The 10,175-nt window shown below is 40.8% G+C and overlaps 1 protein-coding gene across 1 annotated transcript; it reads right to left on the minus strand.

Moving 5' to 3' along the window:
- Positions 1 to 4,836: 4,836 nt before the first annotated feature.
- Positions 4,837 to 8,022, minus strand: LOC141290578 (uncharacterized). Its single transcript, XM_073822696.1, has 3 exons — positions 7,989 to 8,022; positions 5,290 to 5,622; positions 4,837 to 5,198 (listed from the first exon to the last, which is right to left on the minus strand). The coding sequence occupies exons 1-3, from the start codon at positions 8,020 to 8,022 to the stop codon at positions 4,837 to 4,839; spliced, it is 729 nt and encodes a 242-aa protein (XP_073678797.1).
- Between the last annotated feature and the right edge of the window lie 2,153 nt (positions 8,023 to 10,175).

A 10,175-nucleotide genomic window follows, 5' to 3' on the forward strand; every position in this document is an offset into this window, starting at 1 on the left:
GTTGCTACCTTGTTTTGGACTGATTCATTTTACCATGTTGAACAATAGCTTTCTGTTTATCTCTGATTAACTTACGTTGTATTATTCTGACTCCACGTGATATGAGAAATGGTTGCAGAACTCAGGAACTTCTCTGTAGTTTGGATGGATGTTGAGAGTGATGTTGTGCTTCTTACACAGTCATAGCTAGAGAAAACTGGTCAAGAAAAGGGGTTTATCTTCAGACATCTACATCATGTCCATTCGTGTCAAGTAAAACTAATGTACTATTACACTATTACACCAGTACAATGTACAAAACAATTAGCCTAGCAACACAAATCATTATAATTTCACAGGTGGATAGATCATCCAAAAAATTTAAATTCTGTCATTAATTAGTCACTCTCATGTCGTTCCAAACCCTTAAGACCTTCATTCATCTTTGGAACACAAATGAAGATATTTGTGATGAAATCTAAAAGCATTTTGACCCTCAATAGACAATGCATCTACATTTATTTTTGGGCCGAATTACACAAATTAGTTTTTTCCAAACATGGTTTCTGTCATTTTAGGTACGTTTAAGTGTTCGTTGTTTCAAATAAGTCTGCTTTTAGTTTATTTGATGGTATAAAAATATTTTGTTTTAACAGTTTTTGTTCTATTTTTGCATTACAATTTTGACTATATATACATCACCAGATTTTCATATAAGTCCTGAAAGTAGATAAAGAGAACCCAATTAAACAGGTGAGAGAAAAATATTTTCTTTGTCATTTATTTATTGAGAAAAATGATCCAGTGTTACAGATGTGTTTTCAGACTATTAAATCTCAGTATGTGACCTGGTTTATTCAAAGAACAGGGATCTATCAAAGTCTGATCATGTTTGTGGAAATGACTCATGTCACAAACAAAGAAGATTACTGAGGATCTTAAAAAAAAGAGTTGATGTTGCTCATCAGGCTAGAAAAGGTTACAAAACCATCTCTAAAGAGTTTGGACTCCACAAATCCGCAGTCAGACAGATCGTGTCTGGAGGAATTAAGACCACTGTTACCTTCCTGAGAAGTGGTCGACCAAAAAAGATCACTCCAAAGTAGAACACGTAATATTCTGCGAGGTTGCAAAAGTTCCCAGGGTAACTTCTAAGCAACTAAAGGCCTTTCTCAAATTGGCTAATGTTAATGTTCATGATGGTTCTACTATCAGGAGAACATTGAGCAAACATGGTGGCATGGCAGAGTTGCAAGAAGAGTCTCCAAAAAGAAAATTGCTTGCTAAAGATCATGTGGACAAGCCAGAGGACTATTGGAGAAAGGTTTAATGGATGGATGAAACCAAAATAGAACTTATTGGTTTAAATGAGAAGCTATTATTTTCAGAGAAAAGAACACATTGCATTCCAGCTTAAGAATCTTACACCATCTGTGAAACATGGTGGTAGTATCATGGTTTAGGCCTGTTTTGCTGCATCTTGGCCAGGACAGCCTGCCATCATTGATGGAACAATGAATTCTGAATTACACAAGCAAATTCTAAAAGAAAACGTCACAACATCTGTTTAAGAAAAGAGTCTCAAGAGAACGTGGGTTAATGTTAATGTTTGTAAAAAAAAATGTAAAAAGTTAATGTTTTGGAACGGCTGAGTGAAAGTCCAGACCTTAATCCAATTAAAATGTTGTGGAAGAACCTGTCGCAGTGAGATAGAGGAGGTCTGGGTCCAAGTGCAGGGGAATAGAATTTATTAAATAAACACAAATAAACAAATAAACAAACCAAAAGGCCAACACTAAACATAAACTGAAACATAAACTGAACAAAACAGGGAACACGGCCTAATGCCAGGAATCAGGAACACAAATCATACATACAAAACAAAAGACAATGCACCCATGAAACAGGAGTGAAAAGTGAAAGTTCTTATAGTCCAGATGATTGTGAACAGATGTGTGTAATCAGTGCTAATGACAAGACAGATGTGAACGATCAGGGGAGTGCAGTGCAAGAGGAACAGCGACCTCAGGTGGCTGAGGGAACACAGTCCAGAGTCATGACAGTACCTCCCCTAAAGGGGACCGGCTTCCAGACGTTCCTAAACAAAAAATCTGGAGGGAGGAGGAACGGGGGAAGGTGAATCAGGGGGAGGGATGGCGGGGCAGGCCCGTGCAGCGCAGTCACCGCCGCCTCAGGAACAGAAAGCGCGGTCGCCGCCGCGTCAGGAACAGAGGTCGTGGTCTCCGGCGCGTCAGGCACAGAGATAGCGGTCACCGCCGCGTACGGAACAGAGAGCGCGTTCACAGCCGTGTCAGGAACGGAGAGCGCGGCCACCGCCGCGTCCGGAACAGAGAGCGCGGTCGCCTCCGCGTCAGGAACAGAGAGCGCAGTCGCCTCCGCGTCAGGAACAGAGAGCGCAGTCGCCTCCGCGTCAGGAACAGAGAGCGCAGTCGCCTCCGCGTCAGGCGCAGAGATAGCGGTCACCGCCGCATCAGGAACAGAGAGCGCAGTCTCCTCCGTGCAGGAACAAAGAGCGCAGTCGCCTCCGCGTCAGGAACAGAGAGCGCAGTCGCCTCCGCGTCAGGAACAGAGAGCGCAGTCGCCTCCGCGTCAGGAACAGAGGGCGCGGTCGCCTCCACATCAGGAACAGAGAGCGCTGTCGCCTCCGCGTCAGGAACAGAGAGCGCAGTCGCCTCCGCGTCAGGAACAGAGAGCGCAGTCGCCTCCGCGTCAGGAACAGAGAGCGCGGTCGCCTCCGCGTCAGGAACAGAGGGCGCGGTCGCCTCCACGTCAGGAACAGAGAGCGCTGTCGCCTCCGCGTCAGGAACAGAGAGCGCAGTCGCCTCCGCGTCAGGAACAGAGAGCGCAGTCGCCTCCGCGTCAGGAACAGAGGGCGCGGTCGCCTCCGCGTCAGGAACAGAGGGCGCGGTCGCCTCCACGTCAGGAACAGAGAGCGCTGTCGCCTCCGCGTCAGGAACAGAGAGCGCAGTCGCCTCCGCGTCAGGAACAGAGGGCGCGGTCACCGGCGCGTCAGGAACAGAGGGCGCGGCCACAGCCGCTTCCGGAACAGAGAACGCAGTCACGGCCGCGTCAGGAACAGAGAGCGCAGTCACCTCTGCGTCAGGAACAGATAGCGCAGTCGCCTCCGCGTCAGGAACAGAGAGCGCGGTCGCCTCCGCGTCAGGAACAGAGAGTGCAGTCGCCTCCGCGTCAGGAACAGAGGGCGTGGTCACCGGCACGTCAGGAACAGAGAGCGTAGTCGCCTCCGCGTCAGGAACAGAGAGCGCAGTCGCCTCCGCGTCAGGAACAGAGGGTGCGGTCACCGGCGCGTCAGGAACAGAGGGCGCGGCCACAGCCGCTTCCGGAACAGAGAACGCAGTCACGGCCGCGTCAGGAACAGAGAGCGCAGTCACCTCCGCGTCAGGAACAGAGGGCGCGGTCACCTCCGCGTCAGGAACAGAGAGCGCAGTCACCTCCGCGTCAGGAACAGAGAGCGCAGTCACCTCCGCGTCAGGAACAGAGGGCGCGGTCACCGGCGCGTCAGGAACAGAGGGCGCGGCCACAGCCACTTCCGGAACGGAGAACGCAGTCACGGCCGCGTCAGGAACAGAGAGCGCAGTCGCCTCCGCGTCAGGAACAGAGGGCGCGGTCACCGGCGCGTCAGGAACAGAGGGCGCGGCCACAGCCGCTTCCGGAACAGAGAACGCAGTCACGGCCGCGTCAGGAACAGAGAGCGCAGTCACCTCCGCGTCAGGAACAGATAGCGCAGTCGCCTCCGCGTCAGGAACAGAGAGCGCGGTCGCCTCCGCGTCAGGAACAGAGAGTGCAGTCGCCTCCGCGTCAGGAACAGAGGGCGTGGTCACCGGCACGTCAGGAACAGAGAGCGTGGTCGCCTCCGCGTCAGGAACAGAGAGCGCGGTCGCCTCCACGTCAGGAACAGAGAGGAACAGGAACACAAATCATACATACAAAACAAAAGACAATGCAGCCATGAAACAGGAGTGAAAAGTGAGAGTTCTTATAGTCCAGATGATTGTGAACAGATGTGAGTGTAATCAGTGCTAATGACAAGACAGATGTGAACGATCAGGGGAGTGCAGTGCAAGGGGAACAGCGACCTCAGGTGGCTGAGGGAACACAGTCCAGAGTCATGACAGAACCTAAGCAAGCTGTTCATTGGAAGAAACCCACCAACATCACAATGTTTAAGTGGTTCTGCACTAAGAAATGGGCTCCTACATGTTATTGTGCAGGACTGATTAGCATTCACAATAAACTTTAACTTCAGTTGCTGCAGTAAAATGGGGTCACACCTGATAGGCTACTGAAAGCAAAGATCCGCATACTTATGTAATCCCCAGATATGTAACACTAGATAATTTTTCTCAATAAATAAATGACATAACTTTTTTCTCTCACTTGTTTGATTGGGTTCTCTTTGTCTACTTTAAGGATTTATATGAAAATCTGATGATGTTTTGGGTCATATTCATGCAGAAATATAGAAAGTTCTAAAAGGTGCACAAACTTTCAAACAAACCGTTATATATAAATACCTTACCTATACCTTAATCAAGTTTGATTTTTTGCCGGGTAAAGTGAAACGTTTAGCATAAGCACTCCCTGCAATTTTGTTGTCTACCATTTTACATATTCAAGCTCTTTAAAGTCAAGTGAATTCCAATTGGCTGTCAATATTTTTATTTTTCGTCAGCAGGGAAAAATCCTCTTTGCCTTTATTGTTAAAGTTGTGGTGTGGACTCTGCTAATCTTTGACATGTAGCATTATAGTTATTGCACCTTAATGACCACTGACATGCAGAATCAAGAATTCCAGAATCCAATGTAATAATAAAGTTAATCAATGTACAGGTTTATCTCACCGTTTGATGAGATGAGATAAACACAGTCCCTGTCTGCAGGCTGAAGTAGTTGCAGAGAAACAAATTCGCTGCTCTGGCTGCTGACATCATTAAAGGCCGAGCAGAAAAGCTGACTGTCTTCAGTGATGTTTGAACAATGGAGGTAGAGATCAGTGGAATGGTGCAGGACAATGTTGTTTGGGTGTCCAACTCTGTACCAAGTGTATCGCACATCCGTTCCTCTCTCACTCCTACAGCGAAACACAGATGGTTGTCCCCAGCATGTCATCACTGGGGAACTGAGAGGCCAAATGTGTGGTTTTATTACAGCCTCTAAAATAAAATTGATATTTCTCAGTGAAAATCAATTTTCAATAACAAAATGTGAATATTTACAAGTGCACTGGCCATACTAATCATACTTCACATGATTTAAAAAAAATCTTACCTTTTGTTACTGTGACTTGTATCCTTGTCATTATATCGGCATAGATTTTGTCAATCGCGACCCAGTATATTCCACTGTCATCCAACTTTAGATCTCTTATATAAACAATCAAACCTTTAGAAACTCGATCAATGATTTGAGCTCGTGTTCTGTACGAAGCGTGTGTGTATCCATCTGTGTCCATCAGAATATCACATGAGGATCTGGAGTCTCCAGCACACCAGTACTTATTGTTGAATCGGAACTGGTTTATTTTGTAGTTGCAGGTAATCATCAATGTGCCTCCAATTGGGACATGAATCTTTGTTTTATCACACTGTAACTGCAAACTTACTGGAGAAAAAAAGTTGAATTTTAAACATTGTTTAAAGATTATTATTAAAATTTATTGTTTTATTCAAGCACATGAATAAATGTCATGAAATGAAAAGTCACCCTAATTATTTTCTAAATGGAGGTTATATACTTTATTGTGAGGAATTCATTTGTGCATGTTTCTCTTTTTAAAATGTTTTCACCTCCTAATAATCTACAGAAGAAAATCAATTCTTGAATGAATTCATTATTTTTTGTTTTCTTTGCACAGCTTCATATTAAGGTTGGACTAATGATATCACCTGGACTATTTACATGTCCTTACTACCTTTCTGGGCCCTGAACGTGCCTGTTGCGTTGCTGTCTATGCAGGATTAGAAAGCTCTCGGATTTCATCAAACATGTTTTCATTTGTGTTTTAAAGATGAATGAAAGTCTTACAGATTTGAAACAACATGAGGGTGAGTAATTAATAACAGAATTTTAATTTTTGGGTGAACTATCCCTTTTTAATCAATGTAATAACTGGACTTTCCAGTGAAAATCACAGACCTGTCTATCATGACATATACAGGATTTCTCCAATCATTTAGTCCGTTAAAACACACCCCTGGACGCTTACATTAATCTGCCTTCACTTTTAAGTGAAATACCCACACCTCAAAATCCAATCAATAATGATGCATGGAACCAAGTCCCCAGCCTGTTTCACTTGGATGTATCTCACAATACAGAAAAAAGGATCTGTCATTGGTTTCACTGCAACTTTAAGACCATTTTCAGTAGGATATATACAGTTTCAATCAAAATTATTGAACCCCCCCAACACATTTTGCGAAACCAATTCAACAAAGGCATTAGTACACTATAATAAAGTTTATTAATACACATTTGATTAATTCTGAGAATGTAAGTTAATGCATAATGAAAAAAAAATTATTCAGTCCCCAAAAGTCAAATTTGGTGTGGAATTTTTTATTCTTTAAAACAACCAATAAACACTGCTTGGAAGTGCTTAGAAGCTTCTGTCACCTCTCTACTGCAATCTTGGCCCATTCCTCGCCTGAAAAAGCTTGCAGACCACTGCTTATCTTTGCTTTTCACATCGCCACTGGTCTCTTCAAATTCAACCAAATATTTTCAATGATAATTAAATCTGGAGACTAAACAGGCGACTCAAAAACATTCTATGACTGATCCCTGAACCAAGCATAAGTAGAGTTGGATGTATACTTTGGGATGATTGTCCTGTAGGAAAGTCCATTGATCATCAGCTTTAGTCTTTGCAAAGAATCAAAGAAACCATGATATAACTTATCCTTCACATGTTTTCCACTTCCTGCTACAGTAAAACAACCCCATCACAGGGCTTGCCCACCTGCCACCTCCATGTTTGACGATGGAGATGGAGTTCTTCTGCATATAAGCTTTGCCTTTTTTTGCACCAGACATACATCACATCACTCACATAACACACATCACATAAAGCATTCTTCCAGAACTCCACAGGTCTATCCAAACTAATTTTGTTATGTTCACATCAGCCTTTTTGTTCTTCTTGGTCAAAAGTGGTATTCGGCAAGATGCATTGAAATGTTGTTCCTCCTTTCATTGGGTCATCTTGCAATCTTTGGCGATACATTGAAGGTTATTTTGCAGTTGCTATGATCAAACATTTCATTATGCTGTGCTTTTTTGTTCAACACCCTGAATGGTGTTCTGGTACAACACACTTTAAACTAAGGAATAAGACTATCAGCTTTGTCTTTACGAACTTATAATGTCTTGGAAATCTTCATGTCGCCTTAGACTTTCTAATATAATAAAACAATTTATTCTCTATAGCTTTTGTGAGAGCTCTGTAGACTTTTACATATTTGCTACTCAACCTCAGCACATGCATGGTCTAAATGTATGTATGTGTAGCACCCCAAGTTCATTTTTAAATTAATAGAGTTTCTAAAGGTTTAACTGGAAAAAAGTACTGCTATATCTATATCTATCTATCTATCTATCTATCTATATATATATACCTTACCTTGATACCTTGATATCATACCTTGAAATTATTTCCCACATTGAACTGTGTATATAAACTAGAATCGAAATGTTGATTTTTTTCTACCTAAAAGTAGTCATATAAATTGTTTGGTAATCATGTATAATAGGAATGGCGTCCTAATTTCTAAGAGGTAAAACTGGTGGTGTTACAACTCAAACCATGCCAAAATCGATCGCCTTACAAATTAAACTATTTTTGATTAGAAATGACTGATCAAATTTCTAGTACATTTGACTAGATATTTGAGTTTAATTTAGTCAAAAATACAAGGCAGATAAAAACACAAAAACACATGTGAATAGATAAGTAAAAAGAGACTTACTCTGTGCTAAAAGCAGTATGTACAGGCCCTTCATACTGTTAATGGGGGAGTGAGAGTTACATGTTGAAGCACCTTGTTGCACGCTATTTATGTGAAACAGGATGTAAGGCAGCGATGGACGAACTGTGGTTTTCAAATGGCATTGTGGGGTCTCTCAGTATGCTGACATATGTAGATATAAACACACACAATCTTCACTAAATGTAAAAAGTAAAAGAGTACTCTTCAAGCAAAAAGAATAACAATTAGAATACAGATAATCTAACTCTTTTTGCTAAGCTTATAAAAAAAAAACCTGTTTACCCATATTAGAGCTTTTTTTTTTTACTGAAATGAAACAAGTGAAAAGTTTAAAGACTGCAATTTAAATAAATAGCCACTAGATGGAAGACTTATCTTCCAAGTACCTTTTCCAATATAAAAGCTTGTGATTAATAAATGATTAGTGAAATGTTGTGGTAGAAGACCAAATTTGTTGTCTTGTTGTCTAAAATCTTTTTTTTTTTTTTTTTTTTTACATAGATATATGTCTTTCAGTTTATAGTCATGTGGTATGATGTAAGGGAAGGGGGTAGGTAGAGGGTGAAAGCTTCTGTAGCTTTTAAAGGTTTTTAAAAAAAGATATTTGCGCAAACTAAGAAAAATTTACACTTTTTCTTATTTTGTTCAAAAGTTTTCACCCCCGGTTCTTAATGCATTGTGTTTCCTTCTGAAGCATCAGTGAGCATTTAAAAACCTCCTGTAATAGTTGCATATGAGTCCCTTAAGTGGTACAGTCATACAGTCAGGGTTCAAATACACAAAAAGACTGAAAAACCAAAGAAACTGTGTAAAAATAATGCTAATTTAATTGTTTTTAAAAAGTTTACTTGCATTTGATAATATGATATCATCATCCCTCAAGCTGTTCATTGTAGCATTCATACACATTATAGGATATTATTTTTTTACAGTCCTTTCGCTAGATGGCAACTGTAGTCCTACTGAGACATGACTACTGGCAAAGCGAGACTTGAAACATTTCCTCACTAAAGCTGTAATACTACTATAATACTACCTGCCTGACACTGGCATGTGTTATTCAGGTGTCAAAGTTGTGGAGCATTGAAGGAAGAAACCTCAGGAAACCAGAAGGATGCTGGACAGGTAAAGCCGTCAAAACATGCAACTTTAACCAAACATTGCCGTGTCAATACTTAATAAATTACAACGCAAATCTCAATGTAAAAAATAATCCCTTTACTGGTCATATTGAAATGTCAAACTTTGGCCGCAATTGTTAACCACCTCAATCTGTATTATATTTTAGGGTTTTAAAAAATTCCCTTATGCCCAAATTTAACATAAAGGGGGGTGGTCCGCTGCAGAAGGAGGCCTTTGAAAAGACTGCACTGTTGTCTGTCATTAGAGAAATGTGATAAGAGAGGTTTCTCTTTTTTTACAGATGAAATGAATGGTGATGCACAGTATATATCTCGTTTTTATTTTTAATGTGCAAGAAAAAGAGAAAGACTCCCTGTCACAATTAGTGTAATTAAAGTAAAAAAAAAAAAATGTCATAAAAGCTTTATGACAAAATAAAAGCATTATTTGGCAGATGCTGTGATTACCAACTTTCTGGCAGCAACAGAGTTAGACTTGAGGAATGCAGCTGGGATGAACAAGAAATAAACCAATAAGTTCATTGATGGTTGTTTTATTTGTTAAAATAAGTAAACCAATAAATGGGTTCTTTTTTTTTTCATTGTCATTTATCTGTAATGTTTTAATGTTAAGTATGACAGTTATTAAAAAAAGTCATTTTTATATTTTTACTACCTTAGGTTGTTAAAAATTCCATATTTTTGTCATAATATTTATATTTAAGTGTATTGTATTTATAATATTGTATTTATTTGTTTGAATGGATTGTCATTTTGTTGTCTATCAGTTGTTTAGATGCAGGTATTTATTAGCTATTTGATGATTAGTCTATTTTTGGCCTATGTTTAGACGTCTATTAACTCACTGACAGACCAAATTCAGTCTTGTTGTAGCCTAGACCCATTTTCACTGTCTATTAGACATATACATGTAGTCATTCAATAATGGTCTAACTGATGTCTAGTCTGTTCTTGGGCTATGATTAGACGTCTATTACATTTTCACTGACAGCTCAAATTTTGCCTTGTTTTAGCATAGACGTCA

Source organism: Garra rufa, chromosome 18 (genome assembly GCF_049309525.1).
Source record: "Garra rufa chromosome 18, GarRuf1.0, whole genome shotgun sequence".
Taxonomy (NCBI): Eukaryota; Metazoa; Chordata; class Actinopteri; order Cypriniformes; family Cyprinidae; genus Garra; species Garra rufa.

Bases quoted from the DNA above. Each gene is read 5' to 3' on its own strand.
- LOC141290578 (XM_073822696.1), bottom strand. From the start codon at position 8,022: ATGAAGGGCCTGTACATACTGCTTTTAGCACAGA. The intron at 5,623-7,988 runs GTAAGTCTCTTT...TTTTTTCTCCAG, and splicing joins CATACTGCTTTTAGCACAGA to TAAGTTTGCAGTTACAGTGT. The intron at 5,199-5,289 runs GTAAGATTTTTT...ATTGATTTTCAC, and splicing joins ACAAGTCACAGTAACAAAAG to TGAGAAATATCAATTTTATT.